This window comes from Protobothrops mucrosquamatus, unplaced genomic scaffold (genome assembly GCF_001527695.2).
Source record: "Protobothrops mucrosquamatus isolate PMUCROS unplaced genomic scaffold, P.Mucros_1.0 scaffold385, whole genome shotgun sequence".
Classification (NCBI taxonomy): domain Eukaryota; kingdom Metazoa; phylum Chordata; class Lepidosauria; order Squamata; family Viperidae; genus Protobothrops; species Protobothrops mucrosquamatus.
In genome coordinates this window covers 68146-82269 of record NW_015386717.1, presented here as the reverse complement: position 1 = coordinate 82269, position 14124 = coordinate 68146, and the positions used below count along the sequence as shown (strand labels likewise).

The 14124-nt window shown below is 37.1% G+C and overlaps 1 protein-coding gene across 1 annotated transcript in view; it reads left to right on the top strand.

Annotated features, from left to right (window-relative positions):
- Positions 1-7782, top strand: part of PPP1R14C (protein phosphatase 1 regulatory inhibitor subunit 14C) — a 55271-nt gene extending 47489 nt beyond the window's left edge. Inside the window, exons 2-4 of the mRNA XM_015815909.1 lie at positions 1975-2058; positions 2558-2590; positions 7546-7782. Of these exons, the coding sequence (XP_015671395.1) occupies positions 1975-2058; positions 2558-2590; positions 7546-7620 (192 nt within the window). The 3' untranslated portion in view covers positions 7621-7782. The remainder of the gene's footprint in view (positions 1-1974; positions 2059-2557; positions 2591-7545) is intronic.
- Positions 7783-14124: the final 6342 nt, after the last annotated feature.

The window sequence follows — 14124 nt, the reverse complement described above, 5'->3', positions numbered from 1 at the left end:
AAGGCCTGTTCTAACAAATAATGATATAGCTTTTTAATCATTTTATCCTCAGTACCTAATAATATTTTATCCAGCTCTATCAATTCTGTTTTTATACCTAATTCTTTTTTGTCTTTCCGACATCTCGCCTGCAATTGAAGATATGCCCACCATTCTAATTTTAATCCTCCATCTTGCAGGGTTTTTCTAGATTTCAATTGGAATTGAAATTTATTTACTTATTTTTGATCTACTTCTAAGCCATGGGTGTCAAATTCGCGACGTCATGTGACGTGTCGCAACATATTGCGATTTTTTCCCCATTGCCGGCAATGGGGTGAGCGTGGTTTTGGTGTGACGCATCCGGCCCACAGGCCGGCAGTTTGACACCCCTGTTCTAAGCTATCCTGATGAACTTTACCACATGTTTTCTCAAAGTTGTTCATGTGCTATAAATTGAATTGGCTTGCGTTTGAAGTTGGGCCCTGGGCATATCCGCTTCAGAAAAAGAATAGTGCAAATATTTTTGATAAATTTCTGAGATACTTGGAAATCTAGGGGGAATCTAGAATCAACAATTTAATGAAAGTACGTATCTGTACTTAGTTCTTAAAAGCAGAATAATGTTAAAAAGAGCTTTGTTAAAACAAATAACTTAGAAGATTCATGGAGAAATCACATTCATGTAAGAATTGGTTCCCACAATTATTGGTAACCTGAAATTTATTTATTTTTTATTGCTTTAATGCAGGGGTAGTCAACCTTGGCTCTTTTATGACTCGTGGACTTCAACACCCAGAATTCCTGAGCCAGCATAGCTGGCTCAGGAATTCTGGGAGTTGAAGTCCACGAGTCATAAAAGAGCCAAGGTTGACTACCCCTGCTTTAATGGAACTAGGTTTTGTTTGGCTTGCTTGGCCTTGTTTTGGCAGTGTGTGCAACAAAGAGTTAAATGTTATTGCTTTTCTCACTCAACTTCATCTACTTCTATAACGGAATCATAGAATCTGTTCCAGCAATGCGCTGAGACTAGACATTCTGTATGATTTTATTTTAAAATCAGCTTAATTTCACACAAGATCTCATTCCCCCTTGATTAAACTGAATACAATTATAGAAGGTAACTTATTTTTTCCTAAAGCTGACACCGTCGTCTTGGGGAGGGGAGAGAGAGAGAAACAGTTTGTTCTCCTAAATCAGTGTTTCTCAACCTTGACAATTTTAAGGCATGTGGACTTCAACTCCCAGAATTCTGGGAGTTGAAGTCCACATGCCTTAAAATTGTCAAGGTTGAGAAACACTGTGACCTAAGTAGGTTGCCATTCTGCCTTTTTGTCTGCTCTTCTTTCCATGGGCACATTTGCAATTGTTTGGCAGTAGTGGTGTTGAACTCCACAAGTCATAAAAGGGCCAAGTTTGAAAATCCCTGCCCTAATTGATCAGGCAAGTTATAAGTGACAGGGGAAGTTTATACCTTCAGACTTGCAAGATTCTGCTAATGTAATCTTGCATTAAAGTCTAATTAGCTTATCTAGCCTTGTTTCCTTTCTGGTTTACCTGGAAGGCTGACAAACCGCTCTTGGTTTCCTCAGGATAAACAAAAGAGAGATTCCAACAATGCAAGTCTGAATGCGTGACATCTACTTTAGAAAGCTCAAGTGCAATTTTCCAGCTCTTGGCCTAATTGACATGGGAGTAATAGAGGATGAATAGCATGTCCCAGGTATCTGCCCAGACAGCTCATGTTGCTGTTAAAAAAAACACTGGGCTAGGCACCTGCTTCAATTTTCTATGCAGAGGAGTGGCCAGCTGGCCACCAGTCTAACCTGGCCCAGGGCCAAATGTCAGGAGAGAGGCTTAAAAGGGTGTGTGTGAACTACATTATCAGAGAGAATGAATGAACTGCCATTCAAGTTTTGGAGCCGGACTAAAAAAGAAGTGAAAAATATAACTTAAATGCAGTTGAATTTCTCACCCAGCTTTCTATTTTTCTAGGAAGAAGAGATGCCAGATGTAGAAATTGATATTGATGATCTTCTTGATGCTGCTAATGAAGAGGAAAGAGCCCTCAAATTACAAGTTAGTTTGATTTTAAGCGATTTGGGAGAATATCTCGCGTTAATTCGGACTGTCTGTCTTCTATCTAGAACATCCTGTTAAGGTTTGGAGGGCAGATTAACAAAGCATAATAAAGAAGGGTAAAATTAAGCCTGTAACACCTACCTGTGAATTGTGGCTGAGGATTAGCATTCCCATGATTGATGGGTATGGGTTTCCCAGAATGTGTCACTGTCTGTCTGGCAGTTTCTATTGGCCAGGAAAATAGTGCATTTTAACATGGGAAATGCTTCACTTATCACACTTTTGCTATGGCTTTGAGTGACAAGGGAAAATGTTACTAAAGTATGGGTCAAAGTATTAAGCTTTTCATGGATGGTTGATTTTCACACCCACGAGAGAAGCCTGTTTTGCATATGCTCCTTTAGAAAAGATGTGACAGCTATCCAGAAGTACCCAGTTCTTATATATGTGAAAGTGGAATGAAAGATAACTGATGCTTTTATTATTGTACTTCTAGGAAGCGCTTGTAGATTGCTACAAACCTACAGAGGTAAACAAATTTTATATTATTTTACATGTAAAAATTTGACATAGTCTTCTGTATAGACAACAGTTATATTTGCCAACTATCCTGATCAACACAGATAATCAAATAAAGAGTTACTTTCAGTTACATTCTGCATTTGGGTATTATATGTAATTGAAATTTAAAAATGCAAATCTCTACACAGACTTATAGAGTTAATGCCAAACATAGCATTGTTTGGTAGTGCCTATAAACTTTATTTATTTTAATTCTTTGGATCAGAAAAGAAAAGTATTACAGCATCTTGAAGAAAAAAAACATATTTAAATACAAGTTCATACAACTTTTAGAGATTTATTACAGTATTTCCTGCCATTAGAAAAAGAACTACTAATGGCTGCCACAAAGAATTCAATTAATTCACCTACACTGGCTACTCCTAGAGTTTATTAGATCATTTGACCTTGAAAACTATTTTTAATTTTGTGAAACTACAGATTTTGTGGTGCTGAATTAACATGTTAAAAATAAGCACCAAATTTACATCCAATTTCTTCCTTTTTCTCTGTAAGAATGCTTTTACACAGTAATTGTTTCAGATATTTACCTTACGAGTGATAATTGAAGTGTGGGTGATTATAGCAGCTGTATGTGGACAATAGGGATGATTTTTAAGCGGTTGATTTCTGCCAATATAGACTTAGAAATACATACATACACTACATCACTCTTATTCCTTCTCTCCCTCCCTGTTTAGTTTGGGCCTCTTAGAAAAAGTCATTGGACTATACTTTACCTTTCAGTTCTTGAAAAAAAGAATAGCATGCCCTTAGATTAAATAGTAGTAATCCTATCAATATACCACAATCATGGTATGAATCCATGTCTTCTCCTAGATCCTGGAAAGATTTGGTGGAAGAAATGTAATTCCTGATTGAATAGATTGTTATATTGTTTTGTCAGAAACGAAGTTTAGAAAGCTTCTTCCAACTACAGGAATATAATGCACAGAACCACCCAAGGGTTTTATTTCTATATCACCATCTGGAAAAGACAGATTGTTTTTTAGAGGTAATTCAGTTGTGTTTTCAGCATCTATGCTGTAATTTACTCTATGTTAAAAAAATTAATTCTTATTATGTGTTGTTAGCTGCATTTGAGAGATGGATGGCCAAATGCATTGATTATATAAATAGATATATATCTTATTTTTAACAAGATATATACAACTATGTTTGTGCTCCTGGCAACGAGCCTGATGTTTGCCTACTATGAATTGTGAGTTGTGGTTTCTGAATTCAGAGGAGAAAAAACTTACAGGAAAGTTGCATTGATATAAACAACTGCTTATGTCCTGTAAACCCATGTGGCAGAATATGGGATGTTTGTCAACCCCTCCCCCAAAGTTCTTAAGAGCTAACGCTGCTGAGGATTTTAGTCTTAGTTGTGGTGATGGTAGCATATTTTGAATATCTTTGCCTGTTAATCTTGAGACAAAACTCCTTCCATAATAATAGTTAATAATTCAGGTGTGGAGCAGCTTATGTAACAATGCTGATATTCTGAAGAGATCTAATACATTTTGCATTTGGGTTTGATTTGGACTACAAGCTTATGTTTAAATCTTTGGTGAAATATTACAATATCAATATCAATAGACTGGACTTTATACCGCTCCATAATGCTTTATAGCACTCTCCGAGCGGCTTACAGAGTCAGCATATTGCTCCCAGCAATCTGGCTCCTCATTTTACTGACCTTGGACGGATGGAAGGCTGGGTCAACCTTGAACCAATCAGGATCGAACTGCTGGCAGTGGAATGAAGAATTAGCCTGCAATACTGCATTCTAACCACTGTGCCACCATGACTCTCTGCTGCATGCAATCTTTCTCCCCTGGTGCTTTCTGCATAATGGATGCCATTTTTCATTACTTTTGAATTCAGAACTAATACACCTACAGGGCACCATTTAGGGAAAGTTAAAGTAAAGTCTCTTTTGATGTGAATTCAACACTGGTGACTTAGGAAAGCTAAGGTAGGCAATAAGAGTGGATCAAAGCTCTGATACACTATATACAGCAATCTCTAAGATTAGTAATTGAAATGTGCTGTACAGCTGCTAGTAGCATTAGTGCAAAGCATTTGGATGTCTTTCATGGCCCTTGACACACCAGCTTTATAGCCCGCTAAACAAACACCCTGCTGTTGGGTTGTTTCTCCATGGCTTTCATTAATACACCAGCTTTTTTAACATGTAGGAAGTTCTCTCTTTATCTCTGTTGTTCACATCATTGGATTTGTGCTCTACAAGAAGTGAATGCTGCATTATTATTATTTTTTGATGAAGGGATGCCTTATCTTAAGAGTAAGCTTGGTGGGTGCCAACAATTAAAAATAGTTTCTGTCTCATGACGTTAGCCTTGAAGAAGATATTCTTTGTACACAGCATTCAGGCCTTTTGCAAATGAGGAAATGGCAAAATAAAAGCCTAGTAGCAGATCGAAAAAGACAATGCTTCAAGAATTGGTGTTTTGCTCTAAAAGGTACATACAACTGTACCTTTTACTGGGCACTTGGAAGTCTCAATCCATTGGCACTTAAAATAGCTTTATTGCTTGAAAAGAAAAGCCCCTGGCATCAGAAGCATCCAGGAAATGTTTGGCTATTATAACTAATGAGTGACTTTGCGCTATTAATAAATACTTAGTTCCATTTCCAGACAGCAACCTAAAATAGAGTTACGCTTAGTGTGAAATTTCAGTCATGGCATTTTAAAGAAAGTGCCATTAATATTTGAGGAGAAAATGTTTATTAGTGCCTTCTGATTTATTCAGATGAAACCTAGGATTGGGGAAATCAGTTCTTACAGGAGTCAATGCACATGTTTTTAAAATACATTACCACAGTGCCTAGTTGGCCGGAAACAGGAAGCTAGTTCAGATGTCAAAAGTTCATATTTCTTCAAAATTTGCCAACTTGCTCAAATTTTTCTTTTCCTCTTTAAAATTAGGCTTGGGCCTTAGTTAGCATAGTTAGACATAAAGTACATAAATTAGGTGACCTTGTTGATTCTTCAGAAGCTACTGGGAGGAAATAATTGATTTTATCTCAAGATATCTGTCTATAAACAGTATGTAGTAGAAACAATGCAGCCTTAATGTCTATGGAAATTCTCAGTCATTCAGGTCATAGTTGTCCCAAAGGTGCCTTTTTTTTCCAAAAGGCAACTGGACTGTTTTTTTGTTGTTCATCAGTTGAACTGATGAAGCTTCTTGAATGAGAAGCGAAACAACTTCTTTTCCTCCTTCTCCTTCTCTTCCTCCTTCTCCTCCTCCTCCTCTTCCTCCTCCTCCTTCTCCTCCTCCTCGTCCTCCTCCTCGTCCTTCCTCTTCCTCTTCCCTGATTAAATCCACAAGGAAATATACATAGCCCAAGCAGAGTGAATGTAGAAGAATAATTTAGTAGAACATAGGAATGAATTTAAAAAATTGATGTACCCATCCCCATCCCGCAAAGTGGAATTACTGAACTTTGCAGAAGGAGCGGCTGCACTCCCCACTGTGAAAATACAAAATCATAGCCTTTGTAGACAAAAATAAAAATAAAAAAATAAAAAATGCAAAGCAATTTCCAAAAAGCAGTAAAAATGGAAATAACCACCCTAAAAAAATGTCTGGAGAAAAGACCACTAAACTTCGAAAGATATGGAATGAGTAATTTGTTAGATAATTCAGAACAATCATGTAGCACGTCAATGAAGGACCACTCCCACGATCAACTTACAGTTGACTATTATTTTGTGCCTGAATGATGATAATTGACTGATTGTCAGAATGTTACATTTTATTTACTGGTGTCCTGCAAAACAATGACTTTTTTGAGACTGAAAATGACCAACAAAGCAAATTTGGTGTTTGCTTGTAAAATCTTAAATGATAATGCAAAAACCTTCTTTTGGTGACGTTTTGCTCATATATTAACTTAAGTTAGTTTGTCCATACTAAAAAACTTATACTGTATCGTTATCTTTGGAACCCAGATTAGGAACCATTTTAATAGATTTTGGATCTGATGAATTGTGTTTCATGAACTGGAGTCTATTTTTTTGTTTGGTGAAAAGAATTAAGAAATTTTCATTCATTTGAGCATATCTACCTTTTAGCGAGAGAACGGGGAGAATATGCTGAATGGGGATTAAACTGATAAGGTGAGTGGTCTGAAAGAAGATTACAGGAGAAATCCTGCCCTTTGTATGATGGTAGCAATCATCCTCTGCAACTGAATGAAGCAAGTGCATTGGAAGGGTGGAAAGAGTTTAACTTCTTTAGAGCCTCACACTCTATACAGGCTCCTTCTGCTATAGAATCTTGGCAATGACATCAGTTCTTTAGAATTGAAAAGTGGTGATTTGATTGGATGTACCTTGATTCTGATTCACTTTCATGTAGGATCTTTGAAGAGAATTGAATGGCTGATATAGCTAGTCCTCGATTTACAAGAGTTCATTTAGTGATGGTTCAAAGTTACAACAGCATTGAAAAAAGTGACTTATGACTGTTTTTCATACTTATGACCATGGCAGCCTCCCCCATGGTCACATGATCAAAATCCAGACAGTTGGCAACTGACTCATATTTATGACGGTTGCAGTGTCCCGGGGTCATGTGATCAGCTTTTGCAACCTTCTGACAAGCAAAGTCAATGGGGGAAGCCTGATTCACTTAACAACCGTGTTAGTAACTTAACAACTGAAGTGATTCACTTAACAACTGGGGTAAAGAAAAGTTGTAAAATGGGTCAAAATTCACTTAACAAATGTCTCACTTAGCAACAAAAATTTGGGGCTCAATTGTGATAATAAGTCGAGGACTACCTGTATTTGATATGTAAGAACAATGGAGGGTGGAGATGAGTTGCATTTTGAATACATTTACTATTATTTTTAATTAGCGATCCCCCCCCCTTTTTTTTTTTTAGGATTTTATCAAAGAACTTCTAACTCGGATAAGAGGGATGAGGAAACTGAGCCCTCCTCAAAAGAAGAGTATATAAGTGAAGACGGAGCCTCTTGAGAGAAGTGATCAATAAACTGGAACTATTAAATAGGACACCTGCTAGTTTGGTTGTTATGAGCAATTTTCTCTTTTTTGGCTGAATTCTGACATTTTAAAGAATTCAACCCCTTCTGTTTAAGGCAGTTTTTTTAAAGTGTGATTTTATTTTATCACAGATAGCAACATTATGGATGCTGCTTTTACTACCTGCAGATGATCAAGATAGATGGAAAAAACATCGATTTTAGAGGGACTTTCCTAGGCAGTTAATTCTGCCTGCTGTAGAACTACTAGGGAAATGCTGTTCCTTTACAGCCAGTTTGATCATTAAGTTGTACACCAGACTCATGGATGTTAAGGTTCTTGTGCTTGTGTACATACATTATCAAGTGAGTGTTACTATTGATTCACATCGATGGAACGAAATGTGCTCTAAGTAACAATATAAACCGAAGTTATAACCAATGTGGTGTTGCGGGCAGGAGGGGAGGGGAGGGGTGCAGTCTGTTACGTGGGGGTGCTGCCACTGTTAAAGCATTGCAACAAACGCCTCTGTTCACAAAGCAACACATAAGCAAACCGGGGTCCAAGGGCTTGATTTTTTTAGGGTTTGAACTACTATTACCAACTTTGAGGCTCAGCCAGATGATCTCTCTTCGTTTTATGATCTGTTAGGATTGATCAACCTACTGCTAAAAGATCTGATAGGACAGCAAGAAAAAGGCCAATACCGTTATGAGAAAGCCTTGCAGAGAAGGGAAATGCAAGTCCACCCGCCCCCTTCTTATGATAAGAATATCCGGCTATTGCTTCCTATTTTGACATCCAACCTGGTAGGTTGGCTGGCTGACTGGCTAAGTGATCTGGGTTGTAGAAGTGAAAGCCTGTTCCCCAAACTCTTCAGGAAAATATTCTTTGTTCTAATGCAGTGTTTCTCAACTTTAGCAACTTAATAACATGCTGGCTGAGGAATTCTGGGGGTTGAAGTCCACCCATTTTAAAGTTGCCAAGGTTGAGAAACACTGCTGTAATATTTCACAAGCTACCATCTGCTGGTAGATGCTAGTCTGGCATTTTATATCAAGGGTGCTCTGAACATAATTTTATTTTTTAAAAAAGAAGAAATACATGTTTGTGGACTTTATGTATACTGGCAAGCTTTTTTAAATGTATTTAATTTTGTAATGTTTTATTAATGACTTTATTTACCAGATATTTACTCAAATAAATGCAACAAATGGAGATGTTGTTATGTATATGTTAACTGTTGATAGAAAACTGGAACATGAAGGTGAAAAAGCTATTTTAATTTTGGGTAGGTAACTAACAACTTCATAAACTATATGCACACTGTTTCCTAAGGAGTTGATACATATATGTCCTTCAACAGCTTTCCTCTGTTTTCAGGATTATTTTTATTTAAATGATTCAGTTATTTGAATGGCAAAATTTCATGAAAAGAAGTGTGTTTCCCAAGCACATTGTACTCTGTTTTAATATTAATTGTGAGTTACATAAAGATATGTAAAACCTTTCCCTTCCTCACTTGAGCCAACTCATGTCCCATGTATTTCTCTGAAGTAAATATGAAAATATGTTTTATTTCATACCCTACATTTTGTTTGAATCTGATAAATTTACTGAAATGCTTTTGGAATCACAGTTAGTAGAAATGATTGGAGAAAAATGACATACAACAGCCTTTAGAATGAAGAATGCTAAGTGGTATTTAAAAGATTACAAAGAATTAGCTATCTAGATCAGTTGCTGAAGTGTTGTTTTGTGACCTTGATTATTTTAATCCTGATATAATTTTAACAGATGTTCCTGGCCTATAAATAGTAATTACACTTTTTTCTTACAAATACTCACTTAAGGTGGGAAGGAGGTGGCAATATTGGGGTTTGTCTGATTTAAAAGCTGAACTAAAATGTTCCTGCTATGTTTAGGTTGATGGGAATAGAAACAATCTGGGAAATGATTTGTCCAATATGAGGTTTTAATCCTAATTTTATAATCCTTGCATTGTTCTATTCTAAAACAAGAGAGGAAATAGAGAAACTTTCTCACTTGTTTTTTAAATATATAATATTTAAAAATATTATAATATTATTAAAGGTATAATATTATTAAAGAATTCATTAAAGAAATTCAGAATTTACTACAAAGATCATCATTTGAATGCAGGGCAGACCATATGGACTTTCACACTGCCATTGTGCGTCACTTAAAAATGGCTTGAAATAACTCCATACTAATCTTCATTTCTATGGCTGTCAAAAGCCCCATGTACAGTGCATAATCATAACTCAAGAAAACCCAGTGTAGTGCTGGTCTTGGAGAAACAAAAATTCCTTTACTCCACTTCACACAAAAGGGAAACAAAATGCTACCACCCCACTCCCTATCCTTAATTTACCCTATGTGCGTTGGCTGGTCATATACAGTGATAATAAAGAAAACTCTGATAATTTGCTTAGAGGCAAATGAGGGGTGGTTTCCATGAATGGAAGAACAAATTGCCCACAAGTTCAGCAAAACTGTAGCAATATAAAGGTTTTGCTTTAGTTTCAGATATAAAACAGGATTGAGAGTGAGCAAATTTGATTCTTGAACAAAACTGATAAAGTGGAGTTGCAATTTCCAGTTCCAGTACTGCCTCTGATACTCCATAGGGAGGTAACTCCACATCTTCAATTATGCTCACACAGGTATGTATCTATCTTTGCTGGGGTTTTTTTAAAAATTAAAAATGGGGGAAGAATCTAATTAAAAACACCTTCAAATGGAGAATGATGATTGTATATGTCTAGTGGAGAAGCTTTTTCTGTTGACAATTTTTGGGTTCTAGTCTGTATTCCTAAATGTTTCTCCCCAACCTCTCAAAATCTTCTATAACCATGTGTAAGGTTAGACAGACACCTTCTTACATGAACACAAGACACTGTTTGGACTTGAGCAACATGAGGCAGAAAGAAGATTCTGTTTCATTTTCAATGGCTTTTTTGCATAAGTAATCCCATCCAGAATCAAGAGTTTTACTGCACTTTTGCTCATAATGGGTAGCTTGATTCCTCATGGATTGGCTGCCTTCTGCTGATGATCTGATTACAGGTGTTCTAATGGAGAACATGGCGGAAGCAAGAGGTGGGAGGGGCTTTGAAAAAACTACCATTTAGAATGGAAAGGATTTTCTTTTTATCATCTGGCAGCAAAGTAGGAGCCTCAGTAATAATCTCTGCCTTAATCTGGGCTAGAGATGGCACTTTTATTTAGCTCCATTCACAAATGTCTTGATGGCTAAGTAGATATGGGGTTGGAGCTAAATTGTTATTATTCGGCTGATGGGCAACTAGAAATGGCATTTTTATTTAGTTCCATTCACAAATGTCTTGTTGGCTAAGTAGATATGGGGTTGAGCTAAATTATTATTGGGATGATAGGCAACTTTCTTGTTTTTAAGAACATTTGATTTTTTTTTAAAAAAGTAAAAACCATATTATTATTGGTAGGGCAGCCCACAAAATGAATGTGATGGCAGCCTTCCTTGTATTGGGATAACTTGGAAGCATTTGTTGTCCACTGTGGATGGGCAGAGAACACAAAGCAAATGTTCAACAAGAGAAATGGTTTTACTTTAATTATCTGAAACTCTGAGTCACATTGGTGGTGAAATATAAAAACCTGTATCATTGGCTGAAAATCCATAGTTAATGTCCTATTTGGTGCCAAGTACAAACCTAGTGATGTTGCATGCTTTCAATTGCACAGTACCATCATGACTAAAACAGCTTCTTCTTATGGAACACGTTTCTGGAAAGTTTAATGTCACCATCGATTCCCTCTTACAGTAAACCAGGAAGCTGCTAAAAAGCAGCGTCTGTTTCTTTTGCCTTCTAGAAGCATAAAACGGTTAGTGTTGTGGCTTGTACTCCTCCAGATTACGCATGCTGAAAATTCTTTGGCCTGTACACAGTATCAAATTGGATTTAAAATAATTCCTTGGCTGATTTCCTGCTCAAGTGGAAAGGGCTGGATTCTTCCTTAGAGCCACAGTGTAGCTTAGATTTCTGAGCTACTGTAAAATGGGAGTTGAATGAAGCAGAGATCTTATTGTAATTCACCTCTGTTAGGCTGTGTGGGAGTCCTTTTACAAGGGTGGGGTGACTTTTGAATAGCACACTGTTAAGTTAAAAAGCATGGAAGCTGACTTCAAGCCAGAGAACTGGCATCAATGAAGACTTGTCTGACCCCAAGTATAATTGCATTTGCCTTTCAAAAATGAGAACGCCATTAAGCTTAAACGTGCATAGCAATGAATATATTCAAAAGGCAATTCTTATATTTGTGCTCTCCCTCCCTCCCTCTCCCTCTCCCCCCCCCCCCAGTAAGGCAAGTTAGTCCAAACACTCGAACCCATTTTGGTATTCAATCTGAAGAATTCCACCAGATGGATGAGCTTTGAAATGAGGCCATCTTTATAGCTACAAGTAGTGATATAGCTAGTCCACGGCTTACAACCACAATTGAGTCCAAAATTTCTGTTGCTAAGCAAGACAGTTGTTGGGTGACATTTGCCCCATTTTATGACTTTTTTGCCACAGTTGTTAAGTTAGTAACACACTGTTAAGGGAACCTGGTTTCCTTGTTGACTTTGTCAGAAGGTCGCAAACGGTGATGACACTGCAACCGTCAGAAATGCATGCCGGTTGCCAAGCATCCAAATTTTGATCACGTGACTGCGGGGATGTTGCAATGTCGTAAGTATGAAAAATGGTCATAATTCACTTTTTACAGTGCCATTGTATCTTCAAACCATCACTAAACAAATGGTCATAAGTCAAGGACCACCTAGTATGTATTAATTTGAAAATGCTGGCATCTTCCTGGTCATTGAGCCTGTTAGGTGTCTTATCACCTCCTCACTGGAACAATGGGAACTTGTAGAGTTATGAACAATCTGTAAATTATCCTTCATTTATTCTCCCCGTTGAAGAGATAGTAGACCCAGCATCTACAGAACATCTGATTTTGATACATTCATTTCTAAGACTATAATGGTTAGTTCAAAGCAATGTTACTATCTTATGGGTATAACCCAGGATGGCTCACACTTTGGCAGCAAAAGCTTAGCTTTATAACTTTCAACCGCTGTGCTAACTTTGAAAGGGGCAGCGGGTCAGGAAAGACTGAAAGAATAAGAACAGAAGTAGCATGTAGTCTCCAGGAGTTTATACCACCTCTTCTGTTTGTCTTTAAAATGCCACAAAGAGCCTTTGCTTTTGCTGCAGGAGACTACTCTGCATGGACTGTCACAGGGAAATTGCTGTAATGGAAAGAAACATCTGGAATCTTCTAGCCCAGGGGCATCCAACCTTGGTAATTTTAAGACTTGTAGACTTCAACTTCTAAGCTGGCTGAGGAATTCTTGGAATTGAAGTCCACGAGTCTTAACATTGTGGACTTCAATTCCCATGTTCTAGCCCAAGGTATCTGAGCTTGTCTTCCTTAAGATGTGTGGAGTTCAACTCCTACAGTTTCCTGGTCGGGATTCTAGCCTACTGCTTCCCACCTCTTTTCTTGGCTGCCTGATTATAGAAAGGGATCACAGATGTTCTATTCTAGTTGTTTGCTAATGCCAGCATTTGGCTTAGTGCCTTAATCCATAGAACTTTAATGCATATTGCAGTGCATCGCACAAATCGTACAAGCACTCTGTGCATTTGCTTTTCTAAAAGTTCCAGCAGATCAGGCAAAATATTTTGACTTTTGCAGTGTCAAAGCAGAGGCAGATAAACAAAGAGTAGGTTACAAAGGCCAAAGCTTTTAACGGGATTATCAATTTATAATTTCTAATATATAAGGGAAGAAAGTATGGAATATTTTATTGATTGCCTTTTATTTAAATTGATTGCCATTTAGATTAAATCCATTTTTATTTTTCCCTCAGTTCGGTCTAGTTGTGCAGCCCCTGGCACATCACCTAAGATTGTGTTCAGTCCTTGGGACAATAAGGGTTACTTTAGAGCAATATTGGTCGGAAGGCAGCCAGATTAAGTGATTAAAGTGACATAGCCTTGCTTTATTGATGGAATTTTAATGTCTTCTCCCACTTGTAAGTTTCACTTGTTTTTCTTCCTGTTTCCTTTAACTTTTTTCTTACCAAAATAATTGAATCATTTGATTTCCATCTTGGGCATTCTTCCTTGAACATACCCTTTGTGATCCCTATCTTTGGTTTAGTTCCTGTTGTTTAAAAAATTGGACATGTATCTGACTATAGAAGACATTTCTATACGTAAGTTTTTTTTCACATAGGAATTAAAACTAATAATTTCCAGAACAGTCAACTGTGCTATTCTCAACAGTGTTATAAATTGAAGGCTTAATGGAATTTTCTCTCACTTGGGTTGTCCTAATTGGACATGGGATTTGTTTTTAAGCAATTCTTCTTGGGGTAAAAAAAAAAGTCTAGCAAACTCTCAGAACAGTCTGAGCAGAG